The sequence below is a fragment of the Pipra filicauda genome, unplaced genomic scaffold, assembly GCF_003945595.2.
Source record: "Pipra filicauda isolate LSUMZ 115617 unplaced genomic scaffold, ASM394559v2 scaffold119_size3216105_pilon, whole genome shotgun sequence".
In the NCBI taxonomy this organism is placed as follows: domain Eukaryota; kingdom Metazoa; phylum Chordata; class Aves; order Passeriformes; family Pipridae; genus Pipra; species Pipra filicauda.
Window position 1 is genome coordinate 1,323,704 of NW_024103651.1, and position 18,451 is coordinate 1,342,154.

Below are 18,451 nucleotides of genomic sequence, written 5' to 3' on the forward strand. Positions count from 1 at the left end.
TCCCTCTCTGAGGAAACATCCACCATCGGTGTATTCAGGCTGCACCTTCATTCAGTCTGAGCCCTTCTTGGTAAATCTTTCCCAACCAACCTTCAGTGCATCTGCACACAGTGGGCTGCTTCTAATTATGTAAACAGCCACCACTGCTGAAAGGTCAGGATCAGAGAGTTTTAATAAACACACGCCAGTATCAGCCTTGCCTCTGAAATGGATGAGGACAGGCATGAGTAATTAGGGAGATCTTCCCAGCTTAGAAAAGAAGCAAAAAACTTGCTTAAGATTTTCTTACCTTCACAAGCAACACAAAGTTACTTTCAAGTTAAGCATGAGAGAAGAAAGAAGAAATGTGACATCAAAGGGGAAAAGTAATTGATACAGTAGAGCAGAAGAGCTCAATGAATTTAAAAGGAAGAATCTTGAGGTTTGATTTTTTTAATTAAGGCTGCTAAAAACTAATCAATTACATTCTAGAAAGAGGAAGAATAAAGAGGAAAAAAGGGAGCTTTCCAAACCTACTTCACTGTCAAGGCATGTTAGAAATGATCAAAAACTGCATATGAATTACACCTGGCACAGATAAGACCCACGAGAGAGTTTAATTAAATAAGTTTATTGTCTAACGCGCACAGTTGTTACATCGCCGCTGTAAAGTGCGACAGGTTTCCAGCAGGAACTCCCCGTTCCCCTCTTCCCTCCTATGAACACACAGCTTCAGGAACCAGGCCTTGTTCTTTAGACTCACAAAAGCGAAGTGGACATGAAGTTTCAGTGGCACAGTTTTCACAAGTACATGTTTAAACAGAACTGCTGGGCCGCCCTGCCAGCGTGACAGGCGCTGCCAGGATGTCCCACAGGAGCCCAGGGCAGGAGCCCAACATGCCCCAGGATGCAGCAAATCCACCCCAGAACCAGTTCACAGGTGAGATGAGTATCAGCCCGCGGTAAAATGTTTGCTTGCCCACCCTTGGAGCCAAGGGAAAGGTGCCTGGGTGGAGACACCGCAACGGAATAAGGAGTGCTGAGTTCAGTGATGGGGAAATGGGAGTTAAAAAAGTATAAAAAATTAATGTATAATACAGGTACAAATAAATTTTGTCAGGAATACTGGCACGTGGCAATCTGAACTCAGGTGGTTTTTTTTTTCCTATTAAGGGCAGGGAAATTAAATTAACATTTTACTGCTGTGTGCAAAGGCGTTTTTACCGCTCTCAAACTGATACATGTTACCATCTCACTGTAGTGTCTGAACAGCAAGGTAGATGAATTGTTTCCAGCATTACAGGCAACACTAGATAATAATACTTAAACAAGATAATGTAAACTTTATTCTTAAGGCAGCTGGTACTAATGCTGCACACAGGCATTGCTCAGTGCCCACGACAGGAATGGGACACGTAGCACTTGAAAACAAGTCAAAAGAAAAGAGCATTATTCGACTAAATGACGCATGTTGTCAAAATACCTTCCCTTTCACACAAACCATGAAATATTTGGACATCTAGAAAAATAATGCACCTACTCCTCCGACTTCAGCCTGTTCTTTTACAAATATTTCAAAATACTGATAAATAATAGTGACTGCAAGCAGGATGCCAGTGCCGGAGCCGATGGCTCCCAGAAAGTCGGCCAGTACTGAAAGGGCCCCGATGCACAAACCACCAAATGCAGCTGCCGTGGGGATATACCTGTACCAGAGGGAAAACAGGAAAGAAAAGGGTATTCACAACCATGGATTTTCATCTGAGGAGTCTACCAACATATCTACTACGAAAATGACCAACTAGAAGAAACTGAAAGAAAGCAGGGTTAGATTGGATAACAGGAAGAAAAATTCTATACTGTGAGAGTGGTGAGGGATTGGCACAGGTTGCCCAGAGGTTGTGGATGCCCCATCCCTGGAAGTGTTCAAGGCTAGGTTGGATAGGACCCTGTAGGATGACACCTACACACGGTGCAGTGAGCAGCATCCCTGCCCACGGCAGGGGGGCTTGGAACGAGATGATCTTGAAGGTCCCTTCCAACCCAAACCATTCTGTAATTCTATGAATATCAAGCAATAAATTTAGCATTGCAAATGCAACCCTGCCATGAGCTCTTACTGTCCTCCAGTAGAAACACAGTAGAAACTAAAATAAATACTCAGTGATAGGAAATCTGTGTGAATAACCAAAGACAGGCAAAGCTTTTCAATTCACAGTTTGAACAACTTTACATGGATATGTGCCATGGACCCTCCACAGTACTATGAGTAACTGCTTTGACTTAAATATGTAGGGATCAATCTACCTTTCAATATAGCTCTGCAGGCTTTACTTGCTGTGTAAAATACAGCTTTGGTAGTGCCATGCTAGGTCAGTAATGGTAATAAATAAAACACTTGTGAAAATCAAGGTATCTTTCTTTTACAAACACAGAAGAGATTCAACTCAAACTCCCTCATTATGCCGCTTAAAAATCGACACTACAGGTTTATCTCTATCCTACTGCTATAACATCTTGTGCTTAACTAGGAAAGACAGCTACATGGGAAGAATCTTCCCATTTGCAGTGAAAACAGGTCTCAGATTTTTCTGAGAATATATATTCTAGTTGACACTTCCCCTGCACTCCTAATCATACAGCTGGAAGTCAACATTTCCTTACCTGTTAAGCTCGTGAACCATTGAGGTATCCCTGTGGCCTCTCATCACCATTTGCTGTTCTTTGAGTTGCTTGGCAACCTGCAAAAAACATTATTTTATGAAACTGCTGCAGTGTTTCACAGTCACCTGACATTTAGTGAGGGTAACAACTGATCAGTCAGTGGCTGGTCAGTTCTAAACCAGGGGCACTGTTTGAAAACAGGCAGAACACCTACATCTTTTGCTGATGAGCCAGACACCTCAATCCAAGTCTTGGAGAAGAACGCACAGGATCCCAACATAAATATTATATAAACTATTACATGGACAGGATCCTCAAATATTGCACCCATGGATTCTGGAGGGGACAAGTAGTAGCACAGGCCACCCACGGGGTACGAGCGAGCAGGGCCACCACCACTGACATCCTGGGAGGGGAAGGAAAAGGCAGCTGGTTATTTCTCACAGACCTCCCACATTCCTATCCTGTATTTATAGAGGAATTCCTCCTCCAGGTTTAAAACTGCTTTTATGTACAAATGTTAAAAAGTAAGTATTCCAGTTTTCTGCTGGTTAAATACCAAAGTTTGACAATGCAGGAATACACACAAATAATTTTATAAGTACTTACTGCCCACTGTCCCAGTAAGTTCACCAGGAAGTTGCCACTGAAACGAACAGACAACATCTGGGAAATGACGTAGAGGTTGGAAACTAAGGCAGACTGCAGGATGATGGGAATGTTGGAGGTATAAAAGAGCTTGATGGGATAACTGCTGTACTGCCCACGGTACCGGGCAGACTTGATGGGCAAGTCCACTCGGAATCCCTGCGGAAAATAACACCAAGGCACCAAGTTTATCTCCAGACAGAAGGTATTCCCAGTATGCCCCAAAGTTATTCCTGATCATGGAGTTCTTGCTAGATAAACAAGGAGGGCAAGGTCTGAGACAGCAAAGCCCAAGGGCTTTCAGCTACAGTCTGGATTACAAATTTTAAGGATTTTCAAGTGTTACTGCTTGGTTGTATTACATTCTTTTTATATAAACATTATTTCTCATCTGCTAAATGATGCTCCTCCAAAATACATTTTATAGAACAGCCTGGCTATTTTATAGAAAGCCTGTCATGGCTTTTAACTGAACTAACCAGCAGGCTCTTGTGTCTTCTGTTTTCTGGGGCAGGATCCTCTCTCAGTAGACCCAAGAAAAACCACATGGACTTGAAAACCTGATAATTCTTTTTTTTTTTTTTTTTTTTTTTTGGCCAGCACTCAGACACAACAACTTAAAAAAATAAATTAAAAAAATCAAATTTTAGCCACACACACACACACACACACAAAATCTCAATATGGATCCTCCTTCAGTGTCCATTTTAGTAAATACTTAGATTTACAAAGGAGCACTGGCTAAGTGTTTCAAGAAAATTAGGGAAAAAACAATAAGCTATGCATCAATTACATGGCTGTTTTCTAGAACAAATCTGCGTCGTACACACCTCAAAGAAGCAAAGTTCTCCAGCTCTGTCCAAAAGTATTCTTTGAAGTCAATGATGAATATCAAGCATATTATTGGTGTGATGCAACCACTGCAGTTCCAGAAGCCATTTTTAGTAAAAATACTCTCATAGTGTGTTTGGCATTTAATGGAATGTGAGATTACACACTGAGTACCAGTAGGCCTGGCTATAAAATTTAACAGCTGTGCTGTCACAGAAGAATGTTTCTGAAATAACAATACTGGAAATAAAGAGCTCCTTACTCAAAGCTAAAACACTTCAGTTACTCTGCTTTAAACTTCCCCATCTTTTCCCAGTGACTGCAGCGTCCAGGGTCCATAAGCACTTCTACAGAGCTACCATGAGGAGTTTTACCTGGAAATATATGACCACAGCAAATACAAACACTGTAGCAATCAGGTTCATGAGATTGGGCAGGTTCTGTCGGTAAAAAGCCTCCCGCAGAGCCCGGACTTTGTCGGTTCGTGTAGCCAGGAGATGGAATAATGCAATCACAGCACCCTCAAACTCTGTTCCTGCAAGAAGCAAAAAGGGAAAAGAAATTTTAATTTCCAAGTTAAACACATTAAAACAAAAACCCAAACCCTTTCTTCTGGAAATTTTAAGAATAACATAAAAAATTCTGGTACAACAGGACATAAATCGTGTTACAACAAATATGTCACAATACAGGATTTGCTTTAGCTTATGGAATGTAGAATGATCTACCAAAACATTATTCCCGGTTAGAAAAACCAAAATAAACATAAAAGTCACATTCATGAAAGAATACACTCTTCCTTTCTTTTCTGGGGGCAGGAGGATGATTGGAAGGAGACAAGGAGAAAAATAACTTTAGAAAAGCAGTAATAAAATGCAACAGAACTACTGAAAATCAGGTGCAAATGAAAACAAACTAAAAGCATGGCTCAGGATTTCAAATGAATGCAGTCACTAGTTAATTTCTTAATGCAGACAGGCTGTAGCTTAACGTGCCATTTCAGAGGTCTCAGGACAACCAGATGTTGTCAAAGACTGGCTGAGGACTGAAGAGATTGCAGCCTCTGAAGAATCAAACCAGCTTAAAGTAATTCAGAGGCACCAACTACAAAAGTGTCCTGTAGCCCCAAACAACAGCTGGAACATGAACAACTCTCTGCATGTACAACATTTCCTATGTTCTCTTTCTATGGACTAAATGATGCTAAAAAACAAGACTATTTCAGTTTGGAAATCCAAAAATTTTCATTCAAGGGCCTTCCCATTTGAATTTCTGCAATTCAAATCAGCAAAGGCAAACTTGTAGGTTATTAATATTCACATAAGTCAGACAACATTTCCATCTTCAGTGTTAATTGGACACCTGACTGCAGAAGTGAATCACTACACATTAAAACTTTTTTTGAATAGCCATCCAACCAACATCTGATAGTTCATGTGTAGCTATACACCTCCTGAAACACGTTGTAACTGTAGCAGCACACGTACCTCTGCCAGTGTTGATGGTAGTGGGACTGAAAGCCTTCCAGACAATGGTTTCACAGATATTGGTAGCAATAAACAGGGAAATACCAGACCCCAAACCATAACCTTTCTGCAGCAACTCATCCAGCAGCAACACAATCAAACCAGCAACAAACAGCTGTGGGAAGAGAAACAAAACTCAGCAGAAACAAGAATAAATCAAGTCAAGAACTGTGTATTAATTCCCTGCTTCAGTATTTTTCATCGTGTTGGAGAGGGATCATTAAGTTTTTCATCTAAATATCATTTGTGCAGTAATTCTGCCACCTGCACATCTCACCTGGCCATGAGCCCTGGGACTTTTCAACGCAGAGGGAGCAAACAGATTACTCAGTAAGCACTTTTTGAAACAAAATGTTTAAGTTTGTGCATTTACTGCTTTGTTCTACAGGAGAATGTCTCAAAGCTGCACCTGTGCCATTTAGTGAGAAATCCTCCACAGCACTGAACAGCAGCTACTGCTTTCAAAGTCCACTGATTCCTGTATTTTTAATTAAGCAGCCACTCCTATCTGAAATACTTTTGGTATTAACCATCCCAGCTTTCTCCTCCTTTATGAAATATTTAGAATTTCTCATTTCTAGACAGATACAAAGGATGATGCTTTATAGCATTAAAAGTAAATAAACAGAAGTCACCCAGACTTAGAAAGATTTTTCCTTCCAACTACACTGTATCTAACCAGTCTCAGTTACACACAAAATAGCTCATTACAAACCTGAATTATAATAAGAAGACAAATTCCAGCACCCATTTCAGCAGGATCTCCATACATTCCAGTCATAACATACACAATGGCTTGCCCAATGGTAATAATCATCCCAAATACTAAAACAAGAGAGAAAGCAAATCCTTTAAAAAAATCTGCTGAAGTCACCTACCAAAGAAATCTCATTTCTAGTATCACTTGGCTGCTTTCCCAAGAATAAAAATATGCTTAATAATTTTGATTGGAGCAGTGCTTACATTTCTGAGCTCCATTGAACAGGGCTCTGTCTTTTGGAGTATCCCCAACTTCAATGATCTTTGCCCCTGCCAGCAGCTGCATGATCAGACCCGATGTCACGATGGGGGAGATACCCAATTCCATCAAGGTACCTAAGCAGGAAGAAAAATGAATACAATTGCCATTCAAGCACCTCCCCTCAAGAGAATTAGGTCTCTTGAAAGGTTTCTGATGTGTAAAGAATATTCTTCGTAATGCTTCAAACATGCACATTCCTGTACAGTTATGACAAAACAAAGACAGTTATCCCCTCACAAAACACTGCTGGGTTAAAATCTCTAAGCTTGAAGGCAGCATGTAGCTTTTAACTACAAATATGTTTGTGGAATCATGCTGAAGGCCAATGCACAATGAAGCTCAGCTTTTTGGCATATCCTCAAGAAACCAACCACTGAACAGCACCTTGTCCCTGGTTGTTTGTTCTGCCAGTGCTTCAACTGTCACATTTTCCCAAAGTTTAATTTTGCAGGTCACAAAAATATGTTGCAGATCCACAATGTCTGATAATGCCCATCTCAATACAGAATGCTTCTTCCATATCATCTTTCTGGAGCCACAGCATTCCAAGAAATTACTTTTTGAAACCTAAGTTGTCCTTCAGCTAATACCAGAAACTTTTCCCTTATCTGAAGACTTTTGCAAAACTAAAATGTTGAAAATGTGGATTAAAATTAAGCAATTAGAACTAGCAAGTGATCCAACTTCTCACATTTCTTAAGCTGGAATTTAAAAGAAAAAAAGTTTGGGTAAGAACACTTTTACAAGTTGAAAATTTAGTTAAGCCAGATCAAATTACTTGGTCATCATCTTTTCCATGGTCACTCAAAGGACCCAAATAATGCACCTTTTCTTTTCTGATGTTAAGTCACAATATCCACTAAGCAGATCCAAAAGAATCAGCTCACAATTCTTTTCAATTCTGTACATTTAAGTGCAACTCATGTGTAGTGCAGTAGTGTTCCATCATAAAATTACTCAGAAAAATATTAATAAACAATCATTTAGCCACTGAAGGCTTGTGAAGTCTCAAAGAGAACCAGAGACAGGGGAAGCATGGTCTGTAACATCCTACTGAAGATGAAAAGAAGTAGGAATATTCTATTTGTGGCACCTTACAGATCTGTTCAGACATTTCTTCTGATCTTTTCAACCAGTTCTTAAGCCATTAGGTTTTCCCTCTTATCCCTCTGCAGCTTAATTTTCTGAAGAGCCTTTAATAAATGATCTGAATTTCACAAAGGGGTTTTGAGCACCTCCCCTATTGTCTGGAGCCTTCTTTTCATTGCTGTCTAACTACCAGAGTTCTCACTCCAACCTGAATTTTTAAGAAACCTTAAGCCTCATCACACAATTATTTTTCCTTTTTTTTTTTTTAAGTTTTTTTCCTGCTATCAAAATGTAAAATGTGAAAGCATTAAAGTCATTATTATAATTTAGTTCTTTCATACTTGTATCCTAGAGCTTACATGTTACATATTACATCATCTCTCATGGAAATATCTACTCCTCCAACAGCCAGAAAATTAGGATGTTGAAAAGCCTTTATCTCACATCCTCCAATGACTTCTAGTCAGTTTATTTAAATGAAAATTCACTTTCCCACTCCTGCTTTTCATTGCTTTCACAGTCTTTATGGTCTTTTCTTGGCCACTGTTCCCCTTCTGTCTGGGCAGTGGGCAGCATATTTAGTATCATACACTGCTAGTGAGACACAGACTTCTATGTGCAAGTTCTGCAGCAGAGTTTGAAGCAGAAAACCTATCTACCTTAATTTATTATCTTCACTGGTGTGCCAAAATTTGCCATTCCTAAATAAACAGTATCTTCAGCTTAGAGGGTTCCACTGATTTTCTTACTTCCAGCCAATTTTCCAAGCTACAGATGAGATCAGTGTCCTCATTTAGAGTCAGGCATGACAGGTCACTCATCTTAAGTTTCAGACTTCTAGCATTAGTTTGAGTCTTCTTATACATTTGGTTGGGTTCCACTTTACTACTCTAAAATTTAACCTTAGTTAGTTTTTGCTAAAATTCATGTCTAATGATCTCTGCTTTTAGCTTTCCCACCTATGAAAATTACCCATAATGTTGCCAAACTATTATGAGGTATTTTCTAGTCAACACTCTCATATTAGTGCTGCCCCTAACTGGAAAGCCAAAACATTCCCTGTCCCACATATTAATTAGAAAGAGATTGCTCTACAATCCTAAACAGAATCATTCCAAAACTTGAGAATCAAGATTAATCTCATCTGCATGTCAAAAGAAATCCCACTCCTAAGGCGAAGTACTCCTCGAGTACCAATTGTAATTACATTTGTGTTAAGAATGTTCCAACGTGTTTCACCGTGACATCTGGGTTGGGTGACACTCAACAGCTGACTGTTTTTCTCCTGGTCTGTTTATCCTGACAGAAAACAGGGAGAGGAATAACCCACTAACCTCTGTTTGACGCAAGAATGACTCGCATCCAGTAGAAGGGATCTGCAGAATCTGATGACATGATTCCAAACAACGGGATCTGTCAAAGTGCACACAAGTATTAAACAGAAACACACAATTAGCATGCATTAATACAAACATCTTGACATGCAATGACTCAACTGTTACATTGTTTAATATCTTTTTTTTTTAATTAAACCAGCAGTACCGACACCATCTATTTTAATCCTCCAACTGGGATATGACTCAGAGGACTAAGCTAAGACCCTTCTACAGGAAAAAGCAGAAACCTCTAGAAAGAAGAAGTCTAAATATTAAAGTTCTATAGCTGGAAATATGTTTTGAAATATCCCATATGGAACTGTCAAAGTTAGACAAGTTCATACAAAGCTTCCAATATTCTGTATGTCAATATTGAGGGATTTTGAGCTCTTCAAAACTCTTCTTAATCACAAAAAGAGTACCTCAGGAACCCAGGCAATCCTATAGATGAATTCCTGAAAACTCTGATCTGCACCACCTGTTTTCCTTATTCAACTACTATAACACCTTTTATATACGTTCAAAATTCTCATTGTACAAAATTCTCATTGTACATATATCCAGTTCTAGGAAACACAGATAAATGACATGATCTTCCTGCTCTAGTGTCACTCCCACCTCCTCCTTCCAAAAAACAGGTAGGTACAAGAGCTGGGTTTTAGCCTTTAAACAGTCCTTCAGAGCTGAAAACAAAACCTGTTAAACTACTGCTCCACAGTCTGGAATTAATAAATATAAGCCAAAAAGATTAATTCTGAAACGTATGGTCCATTTTAAATCTTCCAAGAGGTTCTAAATATATATATATATCAGGTAATAATACATGGATTCTCACTTTCTTCAGTATTCTTTAAAGAAAAGCAAAAATACCTCCACTGTTTACAACCCAAGCACAGGTTCTAGGAACGCCTACAACTATGAGTAATAAAGATCACATAAATGTTTACACAGACCTGCATTTTGTGGGGGTTTTAGCCAACAATTTTACCAGTACAGTCAAAAAAAAAAACCCAAGTTCTAAAAGTCAACATAAACCACCTCACAAAAACATTTTCCTGCCATCTTTACAATCCATCACCTTGTTCAAGAGGAATTGGGTAAAACCAGTCACTTTGATTTCATTTTCACACTTGTCACTGCTAAAATTTAAATGTAGCTATGAATAGAGAGTAAACAATGCATTGAATTGCTCAGTTTGTTTATGCTGCTCAGTAAATAATTAGATTGGCTGTTTACCCTGCAGCCACCACCATCATTTGATAGGACCCTTATTACAAGAAAAGAACATTTTGTATTTCAGACTCAATCAAAAGCATTAGTTTCTGAAAACATACATAATCAGTAACAAAGACTATTTCAGAGAATCAGAACTGAACTTTAAATAAATACTTAACCATAAAAATACATAACTGAAACTGGGTAGGTCAACGTGAAACAAGAACTTTTTGCACTTTTAGTGTATTTTGCATGCACAGAACACACAATTTCTGAACACAGAAAACACTGGTCCCCACCTGGCAGCACACTAAGAAAATGAAGAGTGTGATGGCCGTCCATAGCACCTTCTCCCTGAACTGGATCTGCAGGACAGAGCGGAGATGAACGTGTTCATTGTGGGTAGAACTTTCACTGCTCTCTCACATCAGCACTAAATGCTGCATCATTCAGAACCCAGTGCAAAGATACTGAACCAGAAGGCATCATTTCTCATTGGAATTAATTTTTAATATGATTTCAGATTATAGAGAGAGGCAAAGATAACTTTTGTGGGATCTGGCAGACAGCACAGTGACATTCAGTCAGTAGAATATATTTTATCTATACTATTCTAATACAGTGGGTATTTACAGAAAAGCAACAGCACACATACCAGAACAAACATGAAAGATTAATGCAAAAAACTTATCTTCAGTGATTAGTGCTCTGGGCTACAACACATTGGAGGCTCTTTTGTAAGGCTGGAAGTTATTAAATAAAGCACTGTTAAGTTTTTAAAGAGATTTAACTGCTGTGAAGACAAGTGATAAAAACCAGAAGAACTGTTAAGTTTTGGACAGCAATTCAAAATATTTAGAATTAAGTTCTTCAAAGGGTGTTAGAGGAAGCTTAAATTCACCATTATGTTCATAGACACAGAGCACAAAATAATTTTTAAAGACTCTTTGTTTCCCTCCAAGATATTTTTATTGATGTGGAGTACATATTATTTTAAAAAGAATGCCCGATCAATGATCATTAGTCACTAATTCACTGAAGAGAATCTCAGGGTCACATCACCTGAGGCACCTCCAACTAGTGCCAGGTGCAAGAAGAGAAGAATCACAAGATTTAAATTCGAACCAGAGAATTACTCAAAGCATGAGACAGAAGGAAATGCACTTGAAGAGACCAGAGAGAGCTGAGATGCAGCATTAGGTTCAAGGTCCCACCTCTCCTCCACAGACTGTAAACCTTAGGATGAGTGTGTTCACTGTAGGCAAGAGCAGAGCAGCTACTACAACCTGACAGGAACTAAAAAGTAAGAGAGAGCGAGCAGAAATGGTTGGAACCCTTTGCCTCCAACCACTGAATCTGCCTGTAGAGAAGCAACAAGATAAAGGATTAGTGCCTGGGTTTGTATGTACTGAACACCCACAAATGAGAAACTACAAACCAACGCAGCAGCAGCAGCACAGCTCCCCAACCAAAAGAAACCCCAGAAGGTAGTTACGTCTTTGTAAGTGAAACCACACACTTAGAAGCAAAATAACCCAAGTAATTTAATTTATTTACTGATACTGCCTCACTCTTAAAAGAGAGCAGATGCTAAAAATACTTCAGTACGAAGTTATAAAAAGAAAAATAGTGACAGCAGCAAATAAATCCAAACAATACCTTGTGTTAGCGCTGACCCATTTTACCAAGGGCTGTCTTGAATTCCACAATTCAGATTTTAAGCACAGACTTCCAAACCCAAAAATGCTTAACCAAATTATCTCTGCAGCCTCACGGTTAACCTTGGCTTTGGAGGCATCGATCAAGGTCTAGAACTGCTCTGGTTCTCCCTACAGCTGTGGTGAATATGGGCATTAGAGGAATTCTGCATCACCCAAATCACAGTTACTCACAAGGAAAACAGCCTCTGTGAGTCAAGAAGACAAAAAATAAAAAGGAAGCATCCAAATCCATATGCCAGGAACAGCCAAATACAGACTGGTACCGAAATATTCCAGCCACAAATGCTAACAAGCACAGGGACAGTACATTTCACCATCTGATCTGATTCAATTGGACATTTTCTTCCTTTGACATTTTCCTTAAATCGTGTGAAAATGAAGGGACTTAATCACCATCATCTTGGTGCTCTGAACAGTGTGTTCTATTTAGAAAATCTGTGCATGAGGGAAATGTGAACCCATACCAGTAACTACAAAAGTAGCAATCGCTTCTGTTAATCAAGTTGGCCAAAACACAAAAGCAACACTCCCTAGAGGCAGAAAAAAACACTTCACTCATCAACAATAATGGCAAAATGATTCAATGAGAGCCCAACTGAATCAAAACATCATCTTCACTTAACAATCAATGCAGGTTTAATGAAAACAGATGTCTTCTATTTGGTTATCTTCATTTCTCGTCCTGGCCTTAACCCATCCACTAAAACCATCACTCATCATGTCTGCCAGTGACAGCTTGCAAGGAAACAATAAATTACAGAGAATTACAGTTATATGGAACGACTCAAGTCATTTGATAGACTACACACACGCAAGGAACGTGACCTGAAGCGGTCAAAGGGCTCTTCAGCCTGGGAAAGATGTTCCCAATTGCATCTTCACTTCAAATTTGTACAAAGCTGGCAACTGGCAGCCATTGTCTAGACAGGGACCCAGATAGCAGCAAAGTGACCCAAAGAGAGAGGACAGGAATCTTGGCACCTTTCTAGGCATCCTTCATCTGCTGGGGGAGGGCAAGGACAGACCAAGCATCTCTTCCTCTCAGGCAAACACCACCTGTCAGTGAGCTTTACAGAAACATCAGGATCTGTAGATTTGTTTCAGCTTTCTCTTCTCACTCACCTCACTAGACAGAAATGGGATGGCTGATAATCACAGATGTGCCATAAATCAGACCCAAACGATTGCACCAAGGTTCACCACTGCAGAGACAAACATGGGGACCTGCCATCCAGACCTGGTGCATCCAAACCTTAGCACAGGCTCTACTCTGGAGACTCCTGCTCTGAAAACACCTTTGTCTGAGCTAAATAATTTGTGTAGAAATCTGTCCCAAGATTGGAAGATGCTGGAAAGCAACAAGGTAAGACAGATGGAACAAACAGATCCCAATGTTTCTAAAAATCAATTCCAGAAAGGCAGAATCATCAGTTTTTACTGTATCTTCTCCATTCAATCCAGCAGGCTCAGCTATGGTCACTGGCATAAACCTCTCTGCATCCAATCCTAACCTTTGGGAATGTCTCATTAACAAAAGAGGATTCTCTTGGATGGTGTCATGTTCCCGGCTAAGCATTTCCTTGTAAGAATATAAAACCCAACAAAAGCTCCAAAGGAATTTTCATGGAAGTCACAACAATGCATATTAGTTCAATTTGTTACTCTGAGTAGAACATTTGTCACCCGAGCAGTGAGTACTTGCTTGAGTACTTGAGTTTTGGAAGTAAAAAATGGTATTTGGTTGGAGTTTTTTGGGCAAGGCAGGTCTCTTTATGATCTGTAGGAATCAACTGATTTTAATCTAGAAAATGTGCCAAGAAATGGCAGGAGTTTCTGGGGCTGGAGGACTAGAGAGATGAGCTGTAAATGAACATCAGGTCAAAGAGAAATGTCACATCCAGTAAGTGAACAGGGAGCAGTTATCTGAACTTATCACACATCACCTTCCCACTCCAGCAAGGTGAATCACAGCTATGAGAGTAGGAAATTATATGTGGGAAAGGAAGAACTAAATTTGTGCTTCCTGAATTACAGTGCAATCCTTTTCAAAGTAATATATAAGCCAGCTCAAAGCCAACAGTGGTATCCACAGGAAAATAAAGCTTGAAAATTCTGCTTTAGTATATTAAAATATATCAAGTCACATGGAGCTGAAACTAAATACTCAGTCTAGAAATGAGATTTTTAAAAAGAAATAATTAGTTAGCATAGTTACTGAGGGGAACAACTTAAGAGAAGGCTGCTAAGAATTCATCAACATGGTAATCTTTTACCTTAACATGGGTTCCCCCTCCTCCAAAGAATATGTCCTAATTTAGGGCCCACTCTCTGTGTTAAAGTTAGAGCTTGGATAGAATATCACAACATTCTCTTATCTGTGAACCAACAAAAGAACATAACGTGGCACTCACTTTTCTTTCCGGTTTCTGGATTTCAGGCAACACTGCACAGAACGGCTTAATAACTTCTAAAAATTTTACTGTTCCAGAAAAACAAACACACACACAAAATAAGAGAGAGAAATACATTAATGAACCTTTATGCATTTATAAAACTTCATAGAACTTGATTTAGATTCCAAAACTGTCTGAAAACTAATACCCTCTTAAAAAAAGTTGAAAACAAGGCAAAAAGGCGAAAGAGAATTCTTGTTCTAATCAGAACTGACCCATTCCTTTTTCCACAGCTGGAATAATTTTAGAGAAGAAGAGGCACTGTATATATCACCAGAAGTGAACTAAATTGTATTCCATCTAAAAATAAGCGACCTAGTATCAGTCTGTGCTAGTTAAACACAGAAACAAAGGACTCTGACATGAAAAAGTATCCATGTAGAGATTAGAATCTTGTGTTTTAGAGAAGTATTTAGCTGGAAAAAATAATTCAATCGCTAAAATACATTTAGAAAATGTAATTTAAATCAGTGGGACACTTATTTTGATCACAACTTCAGGGGATTTTATTTTAGCACTCTCTTTGCTGTTTCTCCTTTAAAAACACAAAAAAGCTCAACAGTTTGAGCTCTTTTTCTGGAAAGAAAAATGAAATCAATTTAAAAAAAAATATAAAATCAAACACACATGTTTGGTGGGAAATTTGTCCTTCAAAACTTGGACATTGTTCCCAGCCCCAACACACTGGGACAGACAGAGAAATCAACCACCAGTTCCTCTTCGGAGAGTATACATTTATTACACTGTAGAATGCGTTTATTACACTGTAAGTAACATTTGGGTTGGAATGCCACGTTTACATTTACACTTTGCTGTGACATTTCTCTCCCTATCCCAAGCCCTTGGAGAGCTCATCAGAAGGTGCACTTCACTCCACAGAGGGTGCACGGCTCCACCTGAACACAGAATCCCAGTGGGTCAGGCTGGAAGGGACCACACTGGGTCACCTGGTCCTCCCCTGCTCCAGCAGGGCCATCCCAGAGCACATGGCACAGGACTGGGTCCAGACGGTTCTGGAATATCTCCAGCGAGGGAGACACTCCACACCCTCTCCGGGGATTCTGTTCCAGTGCTCGGTCACTGCACAGGAGAGAAGTTCTTCCTCACATTCAGGTGGAACTTCCCGGGCATCAGATTCTGCCCGGTGCCTCCTGTCCTACTGCTGGGCACCACCGAGCGGAGCCTGGATCCATCCCCTCGGCACCCTCCCTTCAGATACTTATATACACATATGTACGTGCATGCAGCATATAGTCTATACGCTATATATAAACTACACAGTGTGTATATAGATATAGACAGATACGGCAGGGCTAGAGGGGAACAAACCCCCCACAAAGCGGTGCCCGGCAGCCCCGCACCTGTGCGGGAGAGGGTCTCCGCCGTGCCGGCCCTGCCTGCGGCGGCACCCGGGGCACGGCGGCGCCTCCCCGGCCATCACCCGCGTCCTGCCCGCGCTGAGTGCCCCGCTGCCCCGGCCCCGCGCCCGCCGCCCCGGCCGTGCCCGCACTCACTGCCCATGGCGGTGGCGGCCCGGCCGCGGTCCCGGCGCTGTCCCCGCCGCTGTCGCCGCCGTCACGTGACGGGCGCTGCGGACGGGCCGTCCCTCCCCGCCCCGCCCGGGGCGGTATCGCCCTCACGGAGCGGCCCCCGCGCCCTTCCCCCGGCGAAGGCAGCGGGATGGGCGGGCAGCGGGCCGGGATGGCCGCGCCGTGGGGATCGGGCTGCGGGCGAGCAGCCGGCGAGCAAAAGGACGGCGCTCCCGGGGTGCTCCGCGCGCCGCGAGGGGCGGGGGCGGCCCCGCACCGCCACACCTCGGCTTCTCCTGAGGGCGGGAAGCTCCCCGTCCTTCACCCGGGTCTTCTCGGACCCCAGGCGCTTTGGGGAGGTGTCCTCGGTGCTGTTGGTGCAGCAGGGTTCATGTGGAAAGCACAGGTTTAGTGGTTTGGTGCCGGAGTGTTTTATTAATACCCCAATCCACCCGTGTCGGTGGATGGATATGGTAGTTTCTCAGGGGGAAAGGACATCGGGGCTCTGGAGCGTGTCCAGAGAAGGGCAACAGAGCTGGGGAAGGGTCTGGAGCACAAGCCCTGTGAGGAGAGGCTGAGGGAGCTGGGGGTGTTTAACCTGGAGAAAAGGAGGCTCAGGAGTGACTTTATCTCTCTCTACAACTCCCTGACAGGAGGGTGTAGCCAGGTGGGGCTCGGGCTCCTCTCCCAGGCAAGCAGCGACAGGACAAGAGGACACAGTCACAAGCTGCACCAGGGGAGGTTTAGGTTGGACGTTAAGAAGAATTTCTTCACAGAAAGGGTGATTAGACATTGGATTGGGCTGCCCAGGGAGGTGGGGAAGTCACCGTCCCTGGAGGAGTGTAAGGAAAGACTGGACGTGGCACTGAGTGCCCTGGTCTGGTTGACAAGGTGGTGTTCGCTCACAGTTTGGACTCGACGATCTCAGAGGTCTTTTCCAACCTAATCGATCCTGTGAATTGAACCTGACAATGGAGACTGACCAGCAACGGGTATGATACCCATTCCAGTACCACCAAACCCAGTACCTTCTTCAGAGCCCTTAGTTACAATAGCCAGTGGTCTGTAAAATTAGGATTATCAGAATTTACTGCATTTAAATTTAGACAATTTAAAACAGTATTTATTCTCGGTAACTCACCCTATGCACAGGCTTGTATTCTTCCTGTGTTAGGCAAAGGTACTAAGAATGAACATGAGATATGTAAAGGATTAGAGCTCCTTCACAAACTTGAATCTGTATATTGATTTGCACTCTGCATTCCCTGAGAAATCCTCTGAACCAAGACCATGCTACAGTATCTTTAAACAATTTTTTTCAATAGCTTCCCTTATCTGAAATCACTTCAAAGAGCTTTTTCTTCCAGTTTATATGGTCATAATTTTACAAATACTAATGAGCAGTTCTGCAGCAATTACTTTCACTCATAATTCTTGAATAGTTTGACAAATGCCCATAATTAATAGGCCTGGCATCTTACTTGTAGATTATAATCTCCAAATAATTGCTGGGTTAATAGCTGAGTTTCAGGAAATTTCTTGTAATTGCCCTTTGTCCAGAATTTTAGCCATACTTATCTTAATTTAATGAACTTCTATAGGTCTTGTTAGCTCACTTCTCACAGCAAACTGTCCTAAGTCACTGGCCCTTGTTGTGGTGATTGATAAAAAGTCCATGAGGTTTCTTTAGTCCATACTGACACAGATGAACCACCTCAGGTATGCTGAACAAATATTTCTGTGTCACTCACGAGTGGGTTCTCAGTGACAGAAATAAAAAATCCAAATGCAGCATTGTTTTCTTTGCTTATTCAAAATATTACTGTGTTCAGAATTTTGAACCTTCAAAATTCAGGTTAGATTTTTCAAATCTAAACTAACATCCATGTTATTAAAAAAAAAATGTTTTAAAATATTTGTTCTCCTGATGTGCCTTCCTCCTGTCACCGAGAGTTTCTGCTGCTTTGAATGAGCTGCTCAACCTGAGAGCTCATTCCTTCAGTACCTTTACTTTTTTTTCTTCTATTCTCACACTCCTCTGAAAATCCTGACACACCACAATGCACAAGCCCTGTAACAGTGTCTCTTTTCAGTCAGCTCCTTCGCTACCTAACAGCACACAAAGCTTCACTTCTCCTTGTCTTAATAACCCACAACATTCTCCTGTCCAAGGACTGGGACCAGCTCTGTGAGCCACTCACCAAACTTGTGTACCATTGCATCTGGCACTTCCCTGAGTTGTTTCCTGCACACTCAGGAAACTTGCTCCCTCTGTCAAGCAGTGCTCACCCCTGGGGCTTTTGCAAGGAAAAGGTTCTCCAACCAAACGGTGGCTGGGCACTGGAACAGGTTCCCCAGGGAAGTGGTCACAGCCCCAAGCCTGACAGTTCAAGAAGCAT

The 18,451-nt window shown here is 41.3% G+C and overlaps 1 protein-coding gene across 1 annotated transcript; it reads right to left on the bottom strand.

Annotated features, from left to right (window-relative positions):
- Positions 1–594: 594 nt before the first annotated feature.
- Positions 595–16,297, bottom strand: SEC61A2 (SEC61 translocon subunit alpha 2). Its single transcript, XM_027728224.2, has 12 exons — positions 16,038–16,297; positions 14,482–14,549; positions 10,649–10,714; positions 9,093–9,171; positions 6,612–6,743; positions 6,364–6,473; positions 5,610–5,763; positions 4,497–4,657; positions 3,253–3,450; positions 2,858–3,049; positions 2,644–2,720; positions 595–1,685 (listed from the first exon to the last, which is right to left on the bottom strand). Exons 1-12 carry the CDS (start codon positions 16,042–16,044, stop codon positions 1,499–1,501), a joined length of 1,431 nt encoding a protein of 476 aa, XP_027584025.1. The 5' UTR covers positions 16,045–16,297; the 3' UTR covers positions 595–1,498.
- Positions 16,298–18,451: the final 2,154 nt, after the last annotated feature.